We start from the raw sequence: 26,537 nt of genomic DNA, 5'->3' as shown, positions 1-26,537 counted from the left end.
AAAATATGCTCGTAGATGATGATTATCTGTTGAGAATAACGAATACTATATTCTTTAAAACGGCGCCGTCGTTGGATGAAATTACTAAGAAAATTAGTAAATTCGCCACAGATTTGCGAAAAGATGTATCTCTTCCCGAGACAAAAATCAAAAAGTTCTTACAGGTTACCTCGAATCTTATAGAAGATTACGAGTGTTACATGTTGAATCTATTGAGAGAATTTTTGAAATCGAAGTCGATCCCATTAAACGATACCGACGCTTTGAAATTTATAAACGACGCATCTTTGGATGGAATTTTTGCAGACGTAGCTTCTCCAAAAGACAACCTAGCATATTTGTCTGGAGTTGCGGGTTGTGCTGTGCCAAACCCTAGGGAAGAAGTCTTGGGAAGAACTAGAATCACTAAAACTGTCCCCGCGATTACCAAACTAGGCAAAAGAAAAAGTGTACAAATAGTGAAAGACGTTGCTCACTATATTCCACTAACCAGCATTTTAGCACTGGTTATGAAGAATCCCGGAGCTCGCAAGATGATAGCAGAAGAAGCAGTGAATGACGATATCTTGTGCGGTTTCAAAGATGGTCAACGTTTCAAAACACACCCATTCCTGATTCATTACGATGCATTACGACTCTCGCTTCATCTGGACGATGTCGAATATCTGAACCCTTTGGGATCACGCAAATCAAAAAAAAAACTTACCAATTTCAGTGTTAAAATTGAGAATCTCCACCCCGCAATTAATTCATCCTCCAACAGGATATATCTAACGCTTACAGTTCGCTCAAGAGATGTAAAAAAATATGGCTACAATAACGTTATGAAACCGCTGATTCAAGATTTGCGTGAGCTTGAATCAGATGATGGTGTTGTAGTACAATATGGGAGTGAAAAGTTTACGATGAGGGCAGTTCTAGTGCATGTTTTGGGGGACACGCTGGCAATTCATGAAATTTTCGAGTTAATGGGGCCCCAATCAAGTCTATTCTGTAGAATGTGCTATGCGACGCGTACTGCACTTCATTGTGGAAACATTGGTGATACCTTCCCTCATCGCACTGAAGAAAGCATACAAGGTGATTTAAATGCTCTTCAAAGCGGAACTAAAACACCTTCACAATGCGGAATCATTCGAAAATCAGCACTGAATGAAGTTAAATATTTCAACATAGCGGAAAATAACACGTTTGATCCAATGCATGATCTTTTGGAAGGCGTCGTCATGGTCGTAATCAAATGTGTTTTGAACGAAGCTGTAAATATCCATAAAGTGATAACGATTAGTCAAGTCAACCAAATTATACAGCATTACGAATACGGTATAACTGAATCGGCTGATAAACCTACCGCTAATTTTACTTGCGAGAAGTTAAAAGCACGTGGACATGCTATTCCTCAGTCAGCTTCGCAATGTTGGCTTCTCCTTCGAGCATTCCCTTTTATGTTCAACCAGATTCTCGGATTTAATTCAAATTTATCATCATTGCTTAGAGCTCTCATGAAAATAACTTATTATAGTTTCTCCAATAAGCTAACATTGAATCAGATTAACGATCTGGAAAACGAAATCGAATGTTTTTACAAGTTGTTCAAATCCTGCTTCCCTGCCATCAACCCTACCAATAAATTCCATCACATCTCTCATTATCCCTACATAATTCGTCAGGATGGGCCAGTTGTTAATCATAGTTGCTTACGCTTCGAAGCGAAATTCAAGGAGTCGAAATCCCAAGCGAAGACATGCAACAATTTCATCAATTTAACAAACAGCTTTGCTAAGCGCCTGAATCTAGCACAGATAACCACTATTCTTGACCATTCATACGAAATTGGTACGGTAGATATCGTTTCGTCAAAGCACATACACAAAAAATCTCTAAGTAATTTACTCCTGATCCGGGATCTACCAGATTCAATCAAATATATAAACCATATGAAAATAAATAACACAAGCTTTCGGCCGGGACTGATAGCGAAATACCAAGTATGCAACGAAATGTCCTATGGTTTGATAATAGATATATTGCAATCGGATAATCAAATTGTTTGCCTAATACAGCATCTCGAATGCGAATATTGTTTACAATACAACAGTTACAAACTCAAAACTGACAGTCAAGTTATTCGCATATCACACAAGAACTTGCAAACGAAAAAAACATACAACTTATGGAGTATATACGGAGATTCAGAAGAAAACTACTATATAAGTTTGAAATATGTAGATAGTTAGTAGGGAAATAAACTTGGAAATAAATTTATAATAAAATAAACAACAATCAAGAAGGTAGTGCAAACAACTTGAGATGTCACTTTAAACCTTTATATATACTTATTCGCTCTTTTCAGCCCAAAAAATAAACGATCAGAACCTAGTTCTGCTCAACGATGCCGACCTAGTTGAAATGGGGATAATCGAAAAAGGATCCCGTCTAACAATTCTTAACATAATAAAAAACTATAGTTCTGAAGCTAATCCGACCAAAGATAAAATTGATGAGACTTCCACTAATGTTCAAAATTTGGTAAACTTTCTACTATAATTACTGTAAGCGCTTGTCGTACTATACATATTTAACGTTTTCAGATTAACCGTTCGACATTCGAAGATGACGCAAAATTCCGAATGAAAATTTTGTATCCAATTTTGGATCAAGGGATCGTACCAGATAAGGACGGTTTAAATCATCTTACACGAGTCGCATGCAAGCAAATGGAGACTCAAATAATGGACGGTCAAAGGCAAGTAGAAAGTTTTATTTGTTACTCTACTAGTGCATCAAACTATGAACACTCCTTAAAGTGTGATAGAATGAATTGTTTACATTGAACCGCACGAGTCTCTCCGCTAGAGCAACCTTGCGGCGAAATGCGCAATGCCTATACATATTTATAGGGCTTACGGCCAATTTCTTTATCCTCGCTTAAATTTTAAACCGGGTTCACCAGTACGTTTAAACCTGGTTAAGACGTTAGGCGAGAATGAAGAAATCGGCCCTTAGTAGTCCTTCGAGCAAATATGCAGGTGATCTAACACTGTCTATGAGCAGAGAAAAGCAATGCCTTTCGTTGTGAAGCTTCTATTTCAAAAAACATCGTAGTCAATCAGTATCATGCATTATTACTTCATTGAGCCTATGAAACTATGAAGTATGCATAGTAATGAAGCACGGCCAAACAACTTCACTTCTGATTATAAATATAAAGAAATGTATGAAACACAGTACAAACTGCTAGAGGAAACCACATAGTTATCAGTTCTTCGCATCCTGATTTCAATATTGACCATTCTTTACACATCTTCAATCTGGTTCGATTTATAAACTTCGGCATAAGAACGTACATGCGTCTTTGACGGTGGTACTTAGAAAGCGTAATTCGTCATGTTCCGGCACAAAATTATAAAGACGACCGACGACGACGAATTATAATAACTTAAACATTTAAACCAACAGAATTTAAAGGTATACAATTTCTGTTTATAGCGAGCGTGTTTATTTGTTTACATATACAGTTCAATCGTAAATCGACCAAAGGGTCTAACTAAGCCGCAATGTCGTTGAATCGAGCAACAGAGATGCCAGATTTACAGACTGTGGACAGATTTGCTGCACTGAGAAACAAAAATATGCAGAATTAGCATACTTTCATTCCCGTCTCTTTTGCTGTAATTCTCGACGAACATATGATTACGGCCTAAAAGCCAACCGTCAAAATCCACTTTGAATGGAAATTCCAGACAAACCGTTACTAGTCGAACACAGCTCACAACAGTTTATGAAAGAGAAAACTTTTCTCTTTCGTTTACTACCAACATCTGTGATTGGCGTGTAACGGTTTGTCCGGAATTTCCATTCAAAGTGGATTTTGACAGTTGGCTTTTAGGCCGTAATCATATGTTTGTCGAGAATTTTCATGCATTTTCTAGCATATACTTCTAGTAAATATTCAATGAGTGGATAGACCGAATACGTCCAATGCACAAAATTTGCAGCAGAAGAAACGAGAGGCAGATCAAAAAGTATGATATCGGTGATTAAAAAAAAGTTCTGCGTATGCCTGGTCCAGACATTTACAGACTTTTAAAACAGTAATAAACTGACCGATTTTCTTCAGAAAATAATAGATGTGTCCCAGCATGCAAAGAATTACGAATCAAATACCGTTCATACTTTTACCATTTAGATTTTTTTTAAGAAATTTAGAACTTAATCTTTCACGGAATCTTTTTGGTCTTTTTCGGAGTAACGAACCAATGATCTCTAAATGCGCAGGTATCCTTCTGTTGATCAACAGCATGCGGCAGCTGTTCAAATCGTAAAATTATTTCCACAACTTAGTAATACGCGAGTCACACCAACTGCTCCTGATGAGGTTTGTTATTCTATGCTTATTTAATTTCTCTAATATAATTATAATTATTTTCATGCTAGTTATTTTTATTTTGGCGCAACGGAGGCAAGGAAAAGGGTGCTCATACTGGCATGATATTTCATCGCATCCGGAATGTCATCAAACAGCTACCTGCAGGAAAACATAAATATAATCGAGGAACTATGCCTGTAGAAGAGTCCGTTTCAACTGAACTTGTAGAGCGGGCTCAATTGCTCCGAGTAATGCTTGCATCGGCATCAGTAGCAGAACATATTTGTGATGAAATGGACCGATGCTTTCCAGTTCTCAAACTGTTATTAATAGAAAAGAAACCCGTTAATGATATCTTGGATATGTTTCCACACCTGTGTTCATATGAAGGATTGGTGGTAACATGTTTATTTTTTATTATTTACTATTTCACTTTATGGTATTCACGGAACATATGAATATTTATATCATATCACTTTTTCTAGATTCGTCAAATGTTTGAGAGATTGTATCCTAACAGAACAGAAGGTCTCAAAATCGAGGATGTCTTCTCTCAGTGTCTATCTTATTCACCGTCCAGATTCTCTAGAGTAGAAGATGGTGAGATATATTTTTTTTTAATTTAGCCCAAAGGTCTGTCATAAAATTTTAAATTTGTAAAACTATTCACAGATCACATTCGAGGATGCTTGAGAATAATTTCTCATATGCCAATTCGCGGACAAAAAAGAACGCTGGTAGGCTGTCCAACTGTAGGCGAAGAACATTCGGCTTCAATTTTAATTCGTTGGATTGGGGTAAATGCAATATAATATACATAAGGTTAGATGTAATGATTTTATATCATCATTAGGAGTGCTTAGATACATACGTGGCATCCCCCGCAACTGATTCCAAACTACACATGGTGTGCGTAGCAAGCCCGATGAAAAGAGGAAATTATGCCGTCATTTGTGAGAAAAAAGTTATATTCGAGACTAACAATTCTATTCATGCAGTGGAAATTTTATTCAAATGCTACGCAGTTCTCGGAGTGGAGGTGCCACCTAATTTTAGAATGTTTTGGGACTTTCTGGCATGTGCCATATATAATATAATTCCGCACAGTCAGAGGACAACTGTGAATAGACTCGTCCAAACTTTTATTGAAGTTTCCCGCGCACGTATTGACAACAAATAAAAGGACAACTTTTTTATACAATACTTACTAAAAACCATAAAATTTAATAAACAGAAGTTTCTTTAATTATTATTGTAAAAATATTCCATAAGAAAAGAAAGACTGCATTGTGTTGTATCCAAAACAAAATTTTGACGGCCAATTTCTTCACTGGATGTAAACCGGTTTAGTTCCAGTTCAAATGCAACAATCGATCATGAACCAATTTAAATAGGAATCGGTTGTTGCATTTCTTCTTACAGAAACCATTCAGAATTGCAAGTCATAATCCGGATGTTTCTCAGTAAAGTTCAGTCAGAAATGAGCCGGAATTCCGGCTGGCTCCAGTCAGTATTCCGGCTCCAGTGACACAACCTATTCTAACTAGAATCGGTTGTGTCACTGGAGCCGGAATACTGACTGGAAACAGCTGGAATTCCGGCTCATTTCCGGCTGAACTTTACTGGGTTTTAATGAAATATTGCACTCATAAATTGGGTAATATTCTACCCAAAAACTGAGGAATTACAACTGGCTTTGTTGTCTACTCAAAAATTGGGTAAGCTTCTGCTCATAATATGAGTAAAAATCGATCAATTTTTGGTTTTGTTGAAGTTCTACTGAACCCAAAATTTGAGTAATGTTCAACTCAAAGTCTGCGTAATAATTACTTAATTTTTGGTTTTGTTAAATTTGTACTGAACTCAAAATTTGAGCAATGTTGAACTCAAAATCTGAGTACTAGTGAAGCACTTTTGGGTTTAGTGTAGATAATATTGTACTCAAAAACCGAGTAATAATTACTCAGTTTTTGGTTCATGCTGGCTTACTCAAATTTGAGTAACTCCGGAATTACTCAATTTAAGGGTTGTTCCACTTTATCTGGAAATGGGTGGGATTAAACTCATTTTTGAGTAACTTTTTACGAGCGTGCTGTTATTCAATTGACAGTGAACTCTGAGCGACTCAAACAAAGACGGCAGCAGAACTCAACTGATATAGTGGTGGTATGCTTACAGTGAAAGGCTCGCAGTTTCAATTGAAACGAATATTTTCGTTTGAAATTGATATTTTACCGCACTGCTAAGGAGGATGAAACTTTCAGAATACTATAGATCATTTTTTAAAGTCTGGTAATTACTAGGTTACGCGAGTAAGCACGATTTTTTTTCAATTTCACCATTTCAATATTAAGGCAGTTTAGAAAGGTGGTGTCTTCAACAAAATTGTTTGATAGGTCAAGGACTACCCAATGGTGACCGATTTGTTTGGTATATTCTCACTATGCGGTGTTAGTGGGCGTGGAAGCTTTCAGCATATGGTAGATTATGAATTATCTTAGAAGTCTAATAAATTAGAAAGATGGTGTTTTCGGAAAAGATTTTGAGGAAGAATAATGGCTACTCGATTATGAATAGATTATTTACTGCTCTGATTCTTGTTAATTTTATTTAAATTTCTGAAGTAGCCTCAAAACGGATAAGAGGATAAATTCATGCCATCGTCAGACAGCTCTAGAACTACCGATAAATTTCACTGAAGAAAGCCTTCTTCTAAACTGTCAGGATTTTGAGGTGCTAAAATACGTAAACAATTTTTTTTCTTTCTAATGCTTTCTAATTTCTAACTGAAATCAACGTTAATCTGATAACACCATTTTCATGAATTATCAAACTTTTGACTTAAGCTACTACGTAGTAGATGTTGTATTCTCCCCAATGAGTGAGTTCTGAACTAATCTGATCACAGTAAGATAAAACTCAACCTGTCGATGAATTTTGCCAAAGATATCACTCATCCCAATTATCCTGATCCCGAGAAATAATATTTGAAAAAAAAGCTTGCTCACTAGCGCCGCCTAGCGGGTCCATTCCAATTCAATCTGTCTATAATCGAGCAGCCCTTGCTTTCCTCCAGAACGTTGCCGAAAACACCATCTTTCTCAGTTACACTCTTGAGATGTATCATAATTTACCAGGTCTTAAAAGTTTCTGCGCTTTCTAGCGCCGCATAGTGAGAGTATTCTAAACTAATCGTTGGGTAGCTCTCGACCTCTCAAGCAACTTGGTTGAAGATACCACCCTTCTAAACAGCCTTTATTTTGAGATGCAGAAATTGAAAGGAAAAATGCGTACTCACTAGTGTCACTTAGCGGGTAAAATCGATATTTTTCTATACATTGTCAAACAGCACTTGCTCCCCTGGAGAACTTTATCAAAAACAGCGTTTTCCTAAATTATCGGACTTTAGAAATATATCTATAATATTGAGAAAGTTGCATTCTTATTAGCGAGGCCTAGTGGGCAAGTTCTGAACTAATTTGTTCGCCTTAAGACGGAGCTCGACCTGTCTATGAATATTGCCAAAGACACCACCCTTCCAAATGATCATGATCTCGAGATACAGGATATGAAAAATAATGCTCACTAGCGCCAACTGGCAGGTCTATTCAACTTTAGTGTATCCGTAATCGAATAGCCTTTGACCTCCTCAAGAACTTTGCCGAAAACACCATCTTTCTAAGTTATTAGACTTTTGAGATACATCATAATCTACCATATGTTGAAAGCTTCTACGCTCACTAGCGCCGTACAGTGAGAGTATTCCAAACTAATCCGTTACCGTTGGGTAGTCCTCGACCTCTGGGGCAACTTTGTTGAAGACAGTACTAGTCTATCCCTCAAATCTGTTGCAGTGTCCAAACAGCATAGATAAATGATTTAGACACATTAAGAGAAAATTAAAACAAAATCGCGTATAAATGGACAACCAACAGCAGTGGTGCTAGAAAAAATGAATATTTTGTCAATCGTCAGAGCATCAATCGGTTTCTGCTTAATAACTTTTTTCTTAAGCGTCAGATCATTTCGTGATTTTCGAGACTTTGTTTCTTTGTTAAATTTCCTATAAAAGCCACATAACGATTTATTTTTGGGAAGTAATGGGCTGGAGTAATGACTCCTGGAGAAATTATTTTGTAAAAGTTAAATATAGTTTCACCGATCGAACTAAGAATTTGCACACTTGTTCTAGGACCCAAATGGTACCTAAAAAGTTGCTCGGAGCTGGAATCTAATTTTTGTCCCACCCTACTGTGCAATGTTCCGTGTGAGGTCATATGAGACATTGATTGTTTCTGATGCCTGGTGTCGAAGGGAGGTTGATTGGGTTGAAAGAATAGCACTTTTTAATCCCCAAAAGTACTCCTCCATAGGGGTTTTCTCGATCCAGACGAATTATATTAAAGTCGTGGAAGTTGAGATTTATATCGGAAGTTAACCAAGTTTCACATAGTGCGAAAACATCACATTTTAAGCTATTTAATAAAAAATTAAAGGAATCGATTTTCGGGAAGATACTCCTGCTGTTCCACTGTAGAACAGTGATCGAATCGGTGACCTCGTTCGATGACTTAGCCATCGAAGGATACGATCGCTGCAAGGAGGGGCCATTTAGTAGTCAACTGCTTCAAAAATGTTTGCACTATAGGCAGAAAACGTATCAGAAGGCTTTTAAGAGGATCAGTAACATTGAAAGCTGTGAAAATTAAGTCCACGATCTCAGAAAATTTCATTAATCCATTACTGGACTGAGTGTCTGTTTGAAAAAGAGGGACACTTGGGGTTTCTGGTGTCCTTGGAAGTGGTGGGTACTCCTTGTTTGAATTAAAATTTCCAAATCCGGGAGCAGATTGCTTCGGCTTTAGTGCAGCACTTCCGTTGGATTTATTGGATGTGGTTGGCGCACTCTCAGAGGAGGACACCTTGGGACCCTTACGAGGTAGTCTAGGGGAGGCAAGAGTTCTCCGCTTCCTGAACTCCCCCGGGTTAACAAAAGATGTTTCCTCTTGTGGATTATCAGATTCTTGCTCAACAGGAGCCAAAAGAGCAAAGGAATTTTCGGAAAGGACAGATGGCGAAGCATTCTTTAACATTTCTGCATAAGAGCGCTTCGAGCGTTCCTTGAGGGAGCGCTTAATTTTATTCCCGCGCTGTTTGTATGCAGGGCATGATTTAAGAGCATGCGGAGGGCCCCCGCAGTAAACACACTTTTCAGTGTCTTTGTCACAAGAGACATCCTCATGCTCTCCACCGCACTTGCCACATAGTTTTTTATTGCCACAAAAGGTGGCTGTGTGGCCCAACTGTTTGCACATACAGGCGTACATGCAGGCGAACCCTATCCAGAAGGACGTAATTTGGAAGAGACGATCCAGCGAAAGTCACCCGAAGCGAGGCTGATGGTATATAGGATTCTTTATCTCCAGCGAGCGTGTGCAATTTCTTGCAGTCTAATATTTTCACCGGCTTTAGTAGGGGGTTTTTAAAACAGCCAGCCCCATACTTCAGCACGTCCTCGCATGTCAAACTCGCCTCGGTTATGACCCCGTCGACCTCTACATCTACACACGGTACATACACCCTATAGTGCTGCGTAAAGCGGGTACAGGAAGCAATCCCGTTTGCCTGTGCGAGGTCGCTAACAACAATTTTTAACTTATTCGCCCGAACCCTTGTCTGTCAGATCACGTGATATTTTCAAAATATCAAATGATTTATTGGTGGTCCGGAAGTAAACCACATATGGCCCAATCGAGTTCTCTGGGTATGCTTTTAGGCGAGGGGTTTGATAGGAGGCTTATCAGGGGATGTTTCATCATCCATATTATCATCGGTGGGCTGACCGTCGAGGGACATTTTAGCGCGAGATCACCACTTCGCACAAAGAACGATAAAAAGAGCAGTAACGGAATGTATTAAGGGCAAAACAGAAAATAATAGTAGAAGGGAAACAGGTACTTATCTTTTCGATGCCGATGACCTTCGCTGGGACTGGCTGACAATACGAACACGACACACTTTGTTTTCGAAACAAAGGCCTAGCAATCACAGCTGGCTTTGACACTGCACTGAGCACTGGACACAATAAAAACTGAGCCGGGGAAGGCAACTGCAAAAGCACTAGCACACGTCTTATCCGAGCGCAAGTCGAACAACGAATGACCCAATATACTAAATTAGAAATGTAATGCAAACAAAACAATATAATCAAAAAGAAAATAATATAAAAAAATCAAATGTAGCGGACAGATCGGTATAAATTGCATCCGTTTGATGTTCATTCCCCATCTCTTAGATGATGTAGGAATTATAGCAGACTAGATTTGTGTTTGTTGAAAGGTTGGAAAAGAGCCATCTGCCTTTTATCTATTTACATCAAATAAATTATAAACTATACATATTTATTGAGTGTCCATCGAATTCTTTGCACGCAATTTACCAATAAATCATGCACTGTTCTACGTAGATAGCTCACTACCCTCTCTGTTTAAATAAAAATACGTCGCGTTCGCGGCGTAATCTGAAGTTTGATTTGATAAAGAACGTCGATTTCAAAATGCTTGAATTTGGTGTATCTTTGATGAAATATTGAATGCTCAAAGGTAACAGTAATTTTAACAGTCATCATCTAAGTCTAATTGCTGCATATAAATCCGAAGTATCGATATAGAACAGCTTTCATGTCCTCCATAAATAACTTTCTACTTTTATAGGATAGTAAAGTTCTCAGTCAATAAGTCCCTACTAAAACCATTGTATAACATGTTCAACTCGAAGAATTTTTGTAGCCGAGCATTCACTGATATTGATTATTCGTATATATTCATACAAACATCCGAAAAAAATGTAAGTAACAACTTGACTAATGAAAAGTTAGTCTTATTCAACTATCAAAATTTCCACACGCTTTCTATTCGACTACTAATTAGTTGATTTTGCGTTATACTAGCAGAACGCCGCGCCGTGTATTTCATTCCTCCTAAAAAGCTACTGGTGTATCTATTTGTTCTACAAATAGATACACTGCATGAACACTCCCCACTACATGAAATTCGATCCCTACGTACATGTATTGTTATTGCAACTTAAATTGCCGAGAATTTGTTCGACACGGCCATTAACACCAACCTCGATATCATCCAAAGTGCAGCCGAGAGCATCTCGTGATGTTACCACATTCATACAATGACATCTTCCCGTTCGTTGCGTTTATCGTCTTTTATATATGTTTTACTTTTTTATATTTCCAGGCAGCGGAGTACTCGTACCACAACACCATGGGCCGCCGTTCGACACTGATCGGCGGAGGAGTTGGTGGAGGAGGAGGAGGAGGCGGAGCACCTTACACCCACATGAGCAAGTACTCCTACCCGACGGATATGAGCCTTAGTAGCCATTACGGGTACACTTCCTGGGGTTTATGGCGCGGCGACAATCGGAATCTGTCTTCGTCAATGTACGGCAAGAAGCAAAAGAACTTCAGATCCGTCCCCGTGCTGCTGCTGTCGGTCGCTTTCATAGTGGTCCTTGCCATACTCTGCGTGGCCGGGCTGGCGTTCTATTTGAGCGCGTTCAAGACGGATCTCAGCGATTGTGAGTATCATTTTCCGATGTTCTATTTATTCGCACTACCGAATCTAACAACCACACCACACACACACCACAGCAAGGTTTCCTTGTTGACAGTGAAAATTGATATTGTTACAGCTTCAGTGCCAACCGAACAGTTTTCCTGCCACAACACTGGGGCCGGACACCACATGTTGCCGCACAAATTGCCGCTGTCCTGGCCGCATCCTGTGGCAGCACGATTCTCCAAAAAAGTCATTAAATGAAAATCATTCTGGCTTCTCCGGTTGGGCGGAAAAGAAAAGTTGTGCTTTCATAAATAACAGCTCTCGCCCTTGTGAGTTTTATTGGAGTGACAAATGATTTATCTTACGTGCTTGGCCAAGGTCTAAAAATATTCTTTACTACTGTCCTTGGAAAATTCTCCCGCCCGACCCGATGCGATGGTGTATTTATGTACGGTACGGCCAGCGCAGCGGCTCGTTATGGCCGGTTATTGACGCTTGGTCGGGCATGTTCTGTGGTTGTAAAAAGCGGTATGTCTTTAATGGAGCAATGAAACGAACCACCAGGCGGCTCCGTGCTGACATGACATCGTGCACATTTGCCGCCAATGAACCATGAACCTTGGCACGTTATGACCACGGAGAAAGTTTCGGATAATGGGCTTGTGTGGCTCTGTGTCAGGTTTTATTTGTCTGCTGATATGTCTGATACGTACACTGATGGGACGATGCAAAATGTATTCCGGTTAAGAGGACAAGAAATGGTTTTATTGCTTATCGTAACTTTGGGGCACTGGAAAATTCATGTATATGGGTTATGATTTTGTTTCTAAATGTTTACGCTGATTAAATTCAGGCCTCAATTTGATCTTCTGTTTGAAGTATACCATTAGTAAAATTAATGGAAAAATGTAATTTATTGCATAAGTCTGAAGGGCTCTGCTATTTTGAAGTTGATCTTCAATCATCGCATAAAAAACTACATTACTGCCATCATGGCAGCCATAAGGTTAAAATTTTGTCTAAATAAGTACCAAATTGCTTGTATTTGTAGGTGTAGAACTGATGGCTAATTAGAGTAACGTTGACGACATTGGCTACCGTGGACGGTTCGGGAAACTTAGCTAATTGATTGAAATAAGATCATACACAAAGTCCCTCTAAACAAGGTCTTAGCATGCGTCAAATCTGTTAGTGGTAGTGAACAGAGACAGCCTATAAAACGTGGTATTGATGACGTAGACGCTACCATTCGCCCTTATAAACTGTCATACATTCGAGCACAGAGACAGTTTTCGTTTTAACGCTTCCTATTCCTACGACCTTCCTATTTAAGGACTTTGGATCATACCTTTTTTCGGCAATGGCTAATCAACTACTTAGTCTTAAATAAAAGGTGTTATTTCCCCATTAACATCCGGAATATGGGCTGAAATGTGCGCTCACGTTCAAAATTCTAGCAAAAACTGTAATGTATGCAACATATTTTTTTCCCAACCGTGCCATGAGAGTGAGAGTCCCCTAAAACTAGTCGCGATGCGGGCAGGGATTGTATGATGTCGTGTTTAGCCGTCGGTGCCCACCCGCAGTGTTAGGACGAATATAGATGGAAGCTATGGAAACCTTGTACTTAACAAGCGACAACTTTAATACCTGTTTTCGAGGAAAGATTAATTCTGTGGAAGAAATAGCTCTTTTTATCCTGAAAAGCACTCTTCCGTATGGGGTATCTCGGATCCAGGCGAGTAATGTTTAAATTGTGGAAGTTGAGATCTCAAGGGTGTCCCACATCAAATAGCATCACGGAAAAACATTTTAGAAAAAAACCCATTGGGTAATTTCTCTTGAAAATTTGGGTAGAAGTAGTTTGGAGTATATTGTTTACACTGTATTTTTATCGCTGTCAGTTTTTCGAAAACAGGAAAAAAAAATTGCGTCACCCGAAAAACAACGTCGCGAATTGATGTTTCGCAAGCAACCCGGGAAATCCTCAACTCTCTCATCGGGACATTGGAAAACTCGGAATCGTGCAGTCAACGGTGATTAAACATTACTATCAAATTCTGAGCATCGAATGGAGGGAGAAATGCGGTCAGAATGCATGTTCTATTATGGATCAGGATCACAAGCGTGCAGTGAAAGCGTTTTAAAAGGGACGGGGGGGGGGGGGGGGAGGATTTATAAAAACACTTTTTTTGGGAATTTTTCAGATCTTTGCGTGAAGCGAATTGATCAAAACTTTTGTACGTTATAGTGTATCATTTCAATAACATGCTGTAATTTTTCTATGCAAAAATATCAAAAAATGTTTTTTTAGAACGTCTCTGGAAAAAACATGATTTGCGGTGTTACCTGCCATTCAAAAACTACTTAACCGATTTCTTTCAAACTTTGCATACACATTCTATGTTAAAAATACCAAACCCCGTACGTCGAGTTTTTGAAATAATTGTTCAATTAAGGGGTTAATAAAAAAATTAATTTAAAATGATTAAAAAACTCTTAATTGACTAACTCCTATCATGTACTACAATTCTTCTGAACATACTATTCAGCTAAATCTAACCATTACCTCACAAAAATGTATAGTTGCTGGGAATCGAGTACCGATACACAATCATGCACTGCAAAACGGATTCAGACATCACTTCGTTAAAAGTTTAATAACTTCTTTTAACAAAGTCGGATTGACTACCAGTCTTCAACAAAGTTGTAGACAATTAAATTATCTTTTTTATTTTCACTTACAGTCATAATACGATGCATGTAAACTATCGTAAAATCCCATTCAAACTTCAGGTACGTTGGTCCGGTAGCTAGACTTGCCCGATTTGCTTCAAATTTGGAACAAGTACTCCTAGTGGGACTAAGAATCGGTTCCGAGGTGGGCGAATAAGAATTTTTTTTCTTGTCACTCTATTGGACACCCATGATAGTTCATGATCTCCCAGAGGAACTCGCCAAGTCCATAAGCTAATAACACACCTATTCCCCAGCTAACTCTTGACCGATTTTTACTAACTTGATTTCAAATAAAAGATACAGTAATCCCGTTGCCTGTCATTGAATTTCATTCGGTTCTGACTTTTACTTCCGGAGTTACTGGAATTTCTCATATAAACCGTTACAATCGTAATACTTCAGATGCTAAAAATCTATTGAAATAGTCACCAAATTACTTCGATTCGTTGGTCACTGATTGCCAATCAAACATTTTTTGAGCACGTGGACAATAGCCACTATCAACAATTCCGGAACTACCGGCTTTCGGGCATATTCCACAATTAAAGTAATATCGGTTCTTCGGTGAAGGCTGAAACGATTTTCTCAAACCGACTCTCAAATGGAAGGTAGGTTAGAAGTGCTCTTATTCGTCTCATTAGTCAGGATGGCACACTCGGATTACGGTACACAGTGGCTCAAAACAGCGTTTTGAGGTACTTAATTCATTGGAGTCAAAACTGTCCATATTAGCGATTTCACATATTCTACTATGTTTGTGTGTGTAAAAAAACGCCATCTTTTGACAATATTATTTTTTTTTAAATTTGATCATAGTAGGCACCTCCTCCACCAAACCAATTCCCCCAGCATTTCAAAATATGATCACATGAAGATACCATTGAACTCATGCTGATTAAGCTAATTAAATATACTTTTTTTATTTAAGATGAGTTAGCGTCGACTTTCGTGATATAATATGAATGTTATAGACATTTCCCCAATTATATTCAACAATTCAATTGTTGGTGAAGGTAATAAACATAAACATAAACATAAACATAAACATAACCAGCTTGATAGTTTGGATAAGTGGAAAAGGCACAATCGCAGCATTAGATGTATTAAAACAGTTTTTTTTTTCAAATTTTGCCATGGAAATTTATGCTGTGTCTAGGTACTACCGGAATCAGAAGTCCCATCTTGGATCTCGAATTGGCCTAAAACAACGATTTCCGTCATCTCCTCTTTTATATTTATTCCGAAAATACCCATCTTGGATTTAAAAATGACCTAAGTATCGATTCCTGTGATCCACTGGTCAATCTCATACCGAAAAAAACTACATTGTTGAAGTTGTAGAAAGTTTTCTAAACCGGAAATCGCCATTTTGGATTTCAAAATGGCCTAAAACATTGATTTTCGACATCTTCTCGTCAATTTCAATACAGAAATGCCCATTAGAGTGGCTCGCGGATGTATTGTAACTTCTAAATGATTTAAACTAGCGGGCACAGCACTTTTTGAGTTCCTTTTGTGGTCCCAAATCCCTGTGCAAAATTTGGTAGCGGTTGGTTGCTTCCCGGGTTTGCGCATTGCGTTCAAAGTTTGTATGGGATTTTACATGGGAAAATCAATTATTTTGCATTTACGTTAAGAAAGCTCGCTATTTCACTCAATATGAAAAACCAGCTTTATAAAACTATAGCTCTAACCTTGTTTAACAACTTTGTCGAAGCCAATAACTAGCTACGAGCTTCCAAAAAATAGTTAGAACGATTTTAAAACTTATGGTACAATCCAAATGCAGAAATTTATTATTTTTTCCAACACTGCCAGAGCGCCACCGACATCGACATTAAAAACTGTAATAAATGAGAATATATTCAACGCAGAGACTTGGTACCTTTGAATGAAATGTTCAAAATGAATTTAAACGAAGAGGGGGCGGCTTGTGTACTCCCCAGTCCCTTTTTAGATTGTTTCGTATAAGACAAAGAATCATTACGTCCTTGTAAATGTGAACGACTGAACTTTCTTAATATTTTGATAGACCCAAAAATGAATAATGCTACAATTTTTGTTGTGGAAAATAGCATTTACAATATTTAGGATTTACACCTACAAATTTAAGTGTTGTTTTTGCTTGAGGCTAAAACTAATCCAGGTGGTTTGGAAATCGCGTTGGGTTCTAACCTGAAGTATATTCCTGGTTCGCCAACATCACCACTGTTTTGCGTGAACCTAACCCAATTTCATCAAAAAACGTTTGTTGGAAGTAACTATCCTAATTTAGTTCCTAGATTCTCAAACGAAAACGTCAATAGAAACAATTCCGATACTTCAAGGAATCTAAGGATACGAATTTTTAAATTCTGACACTGAACGGTAAAAAATGGGTTTTTAAAATATGTAAAATTTACAAACCGTTGTATCATTTTAAATGAGATAATAGTAGAGCCCTTAAGTAGTAGTACTCAAACACGTAAGATCAATTTTTAATTCGGCGGTATAAACCTGCGTTGAAGATGGCTTCTTATGTTATACTAAACTATCCAAAATGGGGACTGGGGAGTACACAAGCCACACCACCTCCTCTTTTCATTTTCTGACTACGTCTATGTTATTCAGCAATTCATTCTGAACATTTCATTCAAAGGTACCAAGTCTCTACGATGACTACATTCTCATTTATTTAAGTTTAAATTATCGGTGTCGGTGGTGTAATGGCAGTGTTGGAAGAAATAATGAATTTCTGCATTTTTATTGGACCATTTAATTTTAAAATCGTTATAACTATTTTTTGAAAACTCGTAGCTAGTTACCGTCTTCGACAAAGTTGTTAAACAAGGTTTGAACTAAAGTTTTATAAAGCTGGTTTTTCATATTGAGTTAAATTGCGATCTTTATTACGGTAAATACAAAATAATTGATTTTCCCATATAAAATCTCATACAAACTTTGAACGCAATGCGCAAACCCGGGAAGCAACCGACCGCTCCCAAACTTTGCATAGGCATTTGGGACCACAAAAGAAACTTAAAATATGCTGTGCTGAAAAATTTCATATTCGAGCCACCAAATTTTCTAAACCGGAAGTCACCGCTTTGAAATTTGAAATGGCCCGGCATCCAATCGTCAATCCCATGCCGAAAATACTAATATTGTTGAGGTTAATGAGAATTTTCGTCATCTATTCCTCAACCCCATTTCGAAAACACTCAACTTTTATTAGTAATAGTTAGCTAAGAATATTTAAAGTTCGTACTAAAACTTTTTTACGAACTTGGTTCATATTTCGTTATTTCGAATATACAGGGTGTTTGGTTCATGGTTAAGAACCTCCCAAGAGATGATTGACTGTCATATTTGGAGAAAAAAAATCTCACCCGTTTCTAAGTTATTGAACTTTTTGTGTTAAAAACTTAGTTGTCTTAAATAGCTCTAGCTCAAAAATTATACTTTGTATTTGAAATCTTCTAGATCCATTAGATTGGTGAGAAAATTTCCCATTGAATGATGTCCTCACATGTTTCAGCTAATGAGGTTAAGTAACCTTTTAATAGTAATTTATTTAAAATTTATCAATTTTGATCGATTTTTCGTTCATTTCGCGAAAATTTTAATAGTTAACATCACCATTTTATTAATTCAGATTGTTAGTCTTGAAGAGCTTCATAATTTATTCTTTGACATGATACACTTATCTTTTCTTGTTTTCATGTGTTTGGGTCATTGAACTTGGATCTTTTTATCTCATTTTCACTAATACTAGCTCTTATTGAAAAAGTAAGGCACTTATTGTACCTTTACTTATTTTTATTCGAAATCCAGAGTAATTTTGCAGAGGAAAATGTATTAATACATTTCAATTAAGTGAATTTAGTATTCTTTAAGAAGTTAATTAGTTTAAAGTTAATGTTATTATTAGCATTTTCGTTCTTTTCTTAAAATAATAAATAATAACATCTCCATTACTATCATGGAATAAATGCATATCAGCAAGTTCTACAGCTTTTTCTTTGACGCCATTCAATTATCTCTTTTAGTTTCAAAGCAAAATCATTTTTATCACCTTGTTTCATATGCAAAAACAATGATTTCGAAACCACTAAATTTGTGGTGAGGTCATGTTGTGTTAACTATTAAATTGCAGCGAAATCAAAAGCGATAGGGATAAAGTGTTAAATAGCAAGTTGTAGAGAATGTTAAGGGGCACCAAATAAACAATAGTAACGACAAATTTATTTGATTAATAATTAGAATAATTGCAAAACTCTCAAAAAACACTAATTTTGAGTTATTTTACTAGTAAAAAGTCATTTAGCGCACTTAACTAAAAGATATTTGTACATACATCGAAAGGAAATTTTCTCAGCTTTCCAATGGAACCTTGAAAATAACGATATAAAGCATATTTTTGAGATTAGAGTCTTTTAAGCACTCGCAAGACGATTATAGGAAAAGTTTAGAAATTACAAAGAAATGAGAAGAGATAGGAATATGATGTTGAAGAACAAATTGTGAATCGTTCTAAAATTCAACTTTTGGAGAATAGATATTCTATAATCATAATTCATTATTTTGAGAAAATTAACAAAAACCTCATCAAAAACGCCAACTTTTACCTACTTTACAGTTAAAAGATAATTAAAACTAATTAACTGAAAGATATGAGAACACTATTCAATAGGAAATTTTCTGATCTTTCCAATGGCACTAAAAGATTTAAAATACAAAGTGTACTTTTTGAGTTAGAGGTATTTTAAGATAAATAAGTTTTTCACACAAAAAATTCAATAACTCTGTAACGGTTGAGATTTGATGGCATGTGTAGAACGATTTTTTTTCTCCCAATATGACAGTCAATCACCCCTCGAGAGGTTCCTAATCATGAACCAAACACCCTGTAGTTCGCAGAAAAGATACGTAAATCGAATATTACGTAAAAAGCAGTTCGTAAATAGAGGTTTCAGTATGCTTGGTATCATGTACCAGTCCACGAATACCTGAATAATATTGAATGATTTTGTGAACTATTTCACGAGCATGGATGTTGGATCGTGACTATATATATTAGGAATCATGAATTAGTTCATTATGATAGCATGCCTTAATAACATTCGAGTTCACGAGAAAATATTCAAAATGTTTTAATTTTGTGAACTAATGTTCCTAAATCTATGAATAACATCGTGAGGCAACCTTTGATTTTATGGATAACGTTCATAAAGTTATGAACTAGTTCTCGCCCAGAAAATCGATTTGGTAATGACATGGCGGAAGCCGTTACAGAAGTTTACGAAGCAAAAACAAATATTTCCACTAATAAAAGTGTTATGCGGGCGTTACTGAAGGGAATTTGAACATAATTATAAAACACATGATTTGTGTTCATGTTCCTGTTTTCGTAACGTAAAATCGTGATTGTTCCAGAATTCATCGCACTTTATTTGCAATTCTGGGAACCACTTCTTTCCATGTAGTTTAATTACAGTCCGCAGATATAACTAGGTCTCGAAAGCAGTGCTCAATTTATTCTTAGGTTAATTTCAAAATCAACTTGGCTACCACCATGCGAGCATGATATTTCACACGTGGCACCAAACCGTCCCCATATAATCCGCTCCATCCGGATTACTAATTAAATTACTAACCGACTCGGTGGGCAAAGTGTGAAATGCCTTATTGTGCCGTCAGGCATTGGGTTTGCGCTAATATTCACTGAGAAATTTTCCTCTTGTTTTTATTCTTCTCCTCCGCAGCCATCCTCGTCTTCGACTGCACGTTCCGGGTGACCCGGGGGGACATTTACACGACCGGGCTGCGCTCGAATCACACCTCGGTCTTTCGGCAGAAGTCATTGTTCTACGAGCGGCTCGTCAGCACATCGCTGGAGCAGAGCGGCCTAACGGTGTCCCGCACGGAAATTATGGACTTTGGCGACGGGCCAACGATAGTGCTGAACTTTCGCGTCTTTCTCGACATGAGGAAGATTAAAATGTGAGTATATGGGGGGAGGGGAGGGGGCGCGGTAATTTACACGTGTTTCATGGTCTTGTTTTCTTCTGCTCTTTTCTGGCCTCGTTGTAGAACGATTAATAATGTGGAGGAGCACATTCGACAGGCGGTGCTCAGTGAGCTTGCCAATCCACACTCACACTTCCGGAACATCAGAGTTGATCCGGATTCGATTGAAATTAAACGGTTGCTGGATAAGAATGTGCTACGGATGGCATTCATGATGAAAGAAGAGGTAGGTTGGTGAAAAAATTCATTCCTTCCCATTATTACCATGTAGATGTGCAATTAATCCAGGAGAATGTCTCGTTTAGAAGAAAAATGTCAGCAGGTAATCGATTTTTTTTCTTTCGCAGCCTTTGCCGCCGCCGGTCAAACCGTTGGAGGACCGCGCTGGAGCAGCAAAAAAGTCCGGCGTAATTGAGAAAACCATCCACAAGTTCACACCAAAAGTTGCCACATCGACCGTCCCTTCGACAGGGCTTAGCGAGCGGAAGCAACCGCTGGAACAGCCACTGCAGCATCAACAACAGCAGCAGGCGGACGGTGAATCTGACATTGACATGGATAATTTACCGGTTATACAAGGGTCATTTGAAATAACGAAAACAGATGCGGATATCACCCAGAAGAGGAACAACAATGTCAGCGGAGGGGTGGTGGCTATGTCACAAGCGGTGTCCACCCTGAAACCGTTTGCCATCAGCCCAGCTCAGTTGAAAGTCCGGGCTGGCGAGAAAAAGCCAAACGAAAACGTGAAGTCATCGTACATGGAGGAAAAATTGTCCTCATCCTACTCATCTACGATGCGACCAAGCACTGAAGCCAAACCGAAATATGAACCGGGAACGGCTAAGATTGAAAAAACTGACAAACATGGCGCGACAACGAAGAAAATTAAAACTAGTTCTAGTAGCCGTGGTACGTCATATACGAAGCGGACTACCGCGGGCACATCGACCACTGTTCCGACGACAACGGCCAGCACAACTACCACGGCCAGGACGACGCTGAAAACTACTACAAGCTTTCCATCGACCCCGCCATCGTCTGTCGAATCGGCAACAGAGACTAGCCTAGCAGATTACGATCTGCAGACGGACTATCCGATTTACGACCGAAATGACACGCCATTGGAGAACTTTTTGCAGGCTATCATCAACGATAGCCTGCCGGATGAGCTAGCTGTCGCTCAGAACCGGATGGACGAAAACATTCCAAAGTTGGACGTCAGCTTGTTCACCAGTGCACCAATTTTGGACAAACAACCGTGGCAACCGATTCGTCCAACGAATCCGAAAGAAATTCCATTGCATAAATTCGTCCCACCCAAACCAGTGAAAAAGAAACCCACCTTAGCCGAAGAGATCCGCTACCGAAACAAGAACAGTGACATCGAAAGTGCCCTGTACACGGAGAACCCAGTCGGACATATCTACTACCAGAGCTACACCAATCCTAGTTTCGGTTCTTCCACGCTGGGAATCGAACCGTTAGGTGTGGTTGATGTCAAACCGTACCCGCTTCCGGTGGATAAGATTTCCATTGGGCCCGTTCCTGATTTTAAGTACATAACACCGACGGCAATTAGTTTGGGCGAAAAGGTACTGAACTACACTATGGACGATAAGAAATTTGAACACTTGGGTGGTGGAGTGATTGCTAAAAAACCGGATAACAAAACTACACCGTATCGGACGACCACGGAAAGCATGAAGACCAGTGTTATTACGGTAACTCCAATCTACGTGACTAGTAGCAGGGAGAATGTGGCTAACTCGACGGAAGATTATGTTGAGTACTATCAGGGAGAAGGTTTGAATTATACGGAGACAACCACCACAGTGAATGGACTGAACGAGTCGTCGGATTACGGATTGGATGTTGAGTCAAGAATAAGCCCGGATGATGATTTGTACACGACAGATGTTATCACAACATCTACCATGGGAGGTCTCAGTGCGGAGAAATTGACCGAGGTAGCGTTTGATTCCGGTTCGAGTGAATCTTTATTTACGACTACAGATCAGCCGGAGGACACGACAACGTCATCGACCACAGAAATGGTGGTCACCAGTTCGGAACCAACTACGGAACAGCAGAAGACCACAACCGGCAAGCGAACAACATTCGTGGAAATTGAAACTTTGAAGTATAATCCGACCACAACGATGGCAACGGCTTCGGCAACAGTTCCCGAGCTGTTCCCAATCAACAAGTGGGAATTCGTGAATGGATCTCGCGTAACTGCATCTAATAGTCAGTCCACACGAAAAGTTTTCAACGAAACCCTACAAGCTTTGGTCGTCGAGAACGTCCAACTGACAACCACACTGCCAAGCGTCAAGATTGAAGCTCTGAAGATCAAACACAATAGCACTACCAACCTACAGAATTTATCTGTCATCTTTGACACATTAGCTTCCAAGCTGGGTATCCAAACGGAGTCGTCGAGTAAAAATCCGCCATTTTCATCTCTTTCAAAAATTAAAAATCAGCTCAAGAGTTCACCCACTCGCAGTTCGTCTAAGAACCGAACACGAACCACCACGCGACCCAAACGCAAGAAGAACAAAAACACCAGACGAACATCGACAACCACTTCGACTACGGTTGCTCCCGAACCGACAACCACAACTACATCGACAACAACAAACACCCCGATCTACGACACCACTCCACTCGCTAAACTCATCCCCACCGTCACCAGTGAAGACCTAGCGGATATCGTTCCGGTCATGATATCTCCAACCTCCGAGTACTCCTCCGAACAGTACATCGGTCAGGCTGAGGTTGAAGTCATCGATCCGAACAAGTACGAAGAAATGCTCCGACTGCTAGCGACGACCCCATCCGGGGCGGTACGCTACGCAACGACAACGGCACCTCCCTCGAGTCTGGTCACACTCCTGCCAGCCAAATCCAACTCCGGTATCAAGAACTTTCGGCCAAAACTAAAGCAAAAGCAGCGTCCAACGAAAACCACCGGCAGCTCGTTAGCAGCTCATAATCACCCGCAGTTGCTTACCGCTGAAGTACTGGCCACTGACCAACGGGACGGAACGAGTCAGGAATCAAAATTAATGAATGCAAGCAAAAGTGTTGCTGCAGGCATCGACGGCAATCGGAATGATGACAATGTTGACGAGCGCGGCGGTGGCGGCGGCGGCGGCAGCAGGGAAGGTGATGGGGAGGGCGATGGCGGCGGACGTGGATTTAACAACCAAAACGATAATAAAAATAATACAATGGTGGAAACGGTGGTTAGGGCCAGTATGCGCTTCGAATCATAATAAAAAAAACGAGATGCTGCTGGAATGTGCTGTGAGCTCTCCCCGGAGTCGGCCAACGGCGGCGGATGTGGACGGGGATTCCCTGTGGATGGATTGGTTGGTGTGTGAGAAAGGGGGAGAGGGGGTGGAATTTTGTGCATTGTGATGCACGTTTTGGGGACGAATGAATGCAAAAGTTCGCTGCGAGCGACTGAACTGGACGGATGAACGAGTTGGTGTCGGGAAATTGGGAAAACCGTAAGGAGGAAGGTAGCCTCCGTGGACTTAAAAAATGTGATTCTATATACACGAAAGGAGATATATTCAGCTCGGAATGGCACAGTCGGGGTTGGGGTTGTTCTCGTGTTTCGTCGAAGTTGTGTCATTTTATTTTTGATAGTTGCTCTCTTTTAATAAATATTCGACATTTAACTGGATGTCCTATCAGGTTTTAAGAAGTGCATTGACTGGGTAAATCACTAAGGCAGCGGGTAAATGATTCGCATTCTAATCAAATCAGTAGACCTATTGAAACTAGTGAAAATTTGCAAAGTTTCAACCAATTCAATATCACACCAAGGAATTATTTCTAGCGCTTGAGATTATTTTGTTCAGCGCGGTCATTCTCCGACGACTGCACAACTAGTATTAGTATTCACACTCAGAGAACTACCCCATTTCGAAGCAATCCCGGTCAGCGGAACCACCGCAAGAGACATTTCGTCCGTCCGTCTAACCAGCAACAGCTGTGTACCAGTACGAACGATTGTGAAATGTTGGTAGGACCACTTAAGCTTACAAAAAGGGGAACCGGCGACAACGGCAACAATTCAAACACTCGCGGGAAAAATGCTCTTGCCAGTGCAGGCGCGGAAACGTTGTGTAACCGAACGATAACGAACCCAGAACGGTGCGGGAGCTGCTAATGAAATCTCCATTTTAATAAAAAGGGAAACCTCACTATTATAATATAAAAAGGGATACAAATTGTACGATTCATATCCAATCTGGTGGATGTGGAGACGCGTGGTACTTTAGTATGTTTAAGGGATTTTACAGTTAAGCAAACAGGCTAGACTATTGTATTCTTATACACCTGAGATTTTCTCGAAAAATTTATTCTTAGTGCTACACCTTAGTTCTATTCTGTGTACTTTTTTTAAGACTGATCGTATAGAAATGAAAGAATTGATCGTATGTGACATCATATCTTTTGGTTACCCTCGTGTGCGATCGCTTAAATTGAAGATAATAAATCGTAAGCAACTATTCGTTGACAGTTTTTTGTCCCGAAACGTAGAGTTAAAGGTGCTGTTATTCGAACAAAACTAAGGTGAAAGAATAGGTTATTCGAATTTTAGTTTTCAATCCATAATTTTAAGAAGTCTTAGCTTAAACGGAATTTTATGTGAATAAACAACAATCTAAATTATTGCGATATTATTTAAGTCGATAACCTCATGGTTTGAAGCGGTTTTTACTTCTTTCCGTTTGCATAATTGTATTTTATTTTACTTTATAGCGACGCCCAATAAATATATTTAAACCAATTGTGATCATATTCCCTATGACTCGATGACCTAAGTCCAAATTATTGCAAAATGTTTATGTTACTGTTACATTCAATATCTATTTCGAGAACATAGAGATTGTTTATCCGTTGCATCCCTACACACGCTTAGTAGGAGAACACCGTTAACAATAAGATTGCAGGAATAGTAAAACAGTGATAATAACTGGAATCTTCCCTCTCCTAGGTTGACGGGTTTGACGGTACTGCAAACATCTTCAAGCATATTTGAGCAGACAACTGCTTTAAGATGGTTATTGCATTACGCCTCGATAGTGGTGCATTGAGGAGCCCGAGAGGGCTTATGGGCCTTTTTTATGTTTTGTGTTATTTCATACTCTGCACCAGCCCAAACTAACAGTCAGCTAAGAGCCTGTGCACACTGGCGTGGCCGATTGGCGGGTCGCCGTGGATTGACTTTTTCTGTGGGCTGTGTTTGCAGACATTGTTCAACAGCCTAACGGCTGTCTTTTTGAGCACGGTTCGCAGTGGGAGTCATCGTGTGTTGATTTATTGGTCGACCTCGTCAACGTGCACAGGCGCATTGAAAAAATTAAAGTTGAAGCCTATTAGTTGTGTTGTGTTGTGTTGTAATAATTGTAGTTTTTAGTACTAGTGTAAAATTGTTATGTGCTAGTCGTATGTCTATCTATGTATGTGTTCGACTGAGTATTTGTGACATATGGGCCAGGGAATGGATGCAGAACTGGCTTATATGATAGAATAGTGGGTAATCCTTCTTGGGATCACTTTTTACCGGTGTTCAATTCGTGCATTCGATTCGATTCATTCGGATTGGATATATGAAGGTACGATTAATTTACCGACGCACGTCAATCATCCATTCGCGGTCAGCATAGCATGATAAACTTCTAACGGAATGCAATTGTCGTTTTCTGGCATTTAGACGATTCCAAGTAGTTTTATTGCATGTTACATGTGTATTGTTCAATTAATACTCAATAACAATACTAACTCTTTTTAGTGGGCTTGGCAGTTGACTCCAGACC

General features: G+C 39.1%; 1 protein-coding gene across 1 annotated transcript in view; it reads left to right on the top strand.

The window, feature by feature from the left end:
* LOC131678432 (mucin-2) overlaps positions 1 to 25,369 on the top strand; it is a 176,665-nt gene extending 151,296 nt beyond the window's left edge. The window contains exons 2-5 of the mRNA XM_058958586.1: positions 11,620 to 11,962; positions 20,430 to 20,667; positions 20,758 to 20,920; positions 21,042 to 25,369. Coding sequence (XP_058814569.1) covers positions 11,620 to 11,962; positions 20,430 to 20,667; positions 20,758 to 20,920; positions 21,042 to 23,978 — 3,681 coding nt within the window. The 3' untranslated portion in view covers positions 23,979 to 25,369. The remainder of the gene's footprint in view (positions 1 to 11,619; positions 11,963 to 20,429; positions 20,668 to 20,757; positions 20,921 to 21,041) is intronic.
* Positions 25,370 to 26,537: the final 1,168 nt, after the last annotated feature.

The sequence above is a fragment of the Topomyia yanbarensis genome, chromosome 2 (genome assembly GCF_030247195.1).
Source record: "Topomyia yanbarensis strain Yona2022 chromosome 2, ASM3024719v1, whole genome shotgun sequence".
Lineage (NCBI taxonomy): Eukaryota > Metazoa > Arthropoda > Insecta > Diptera > Culicidae > Topomyia > Topomyia yanbarensis.
Note: the sequence above shows the minus strand (reverse complement) of the source record. Positions and strands in the feature narration are given on the sequence as shown.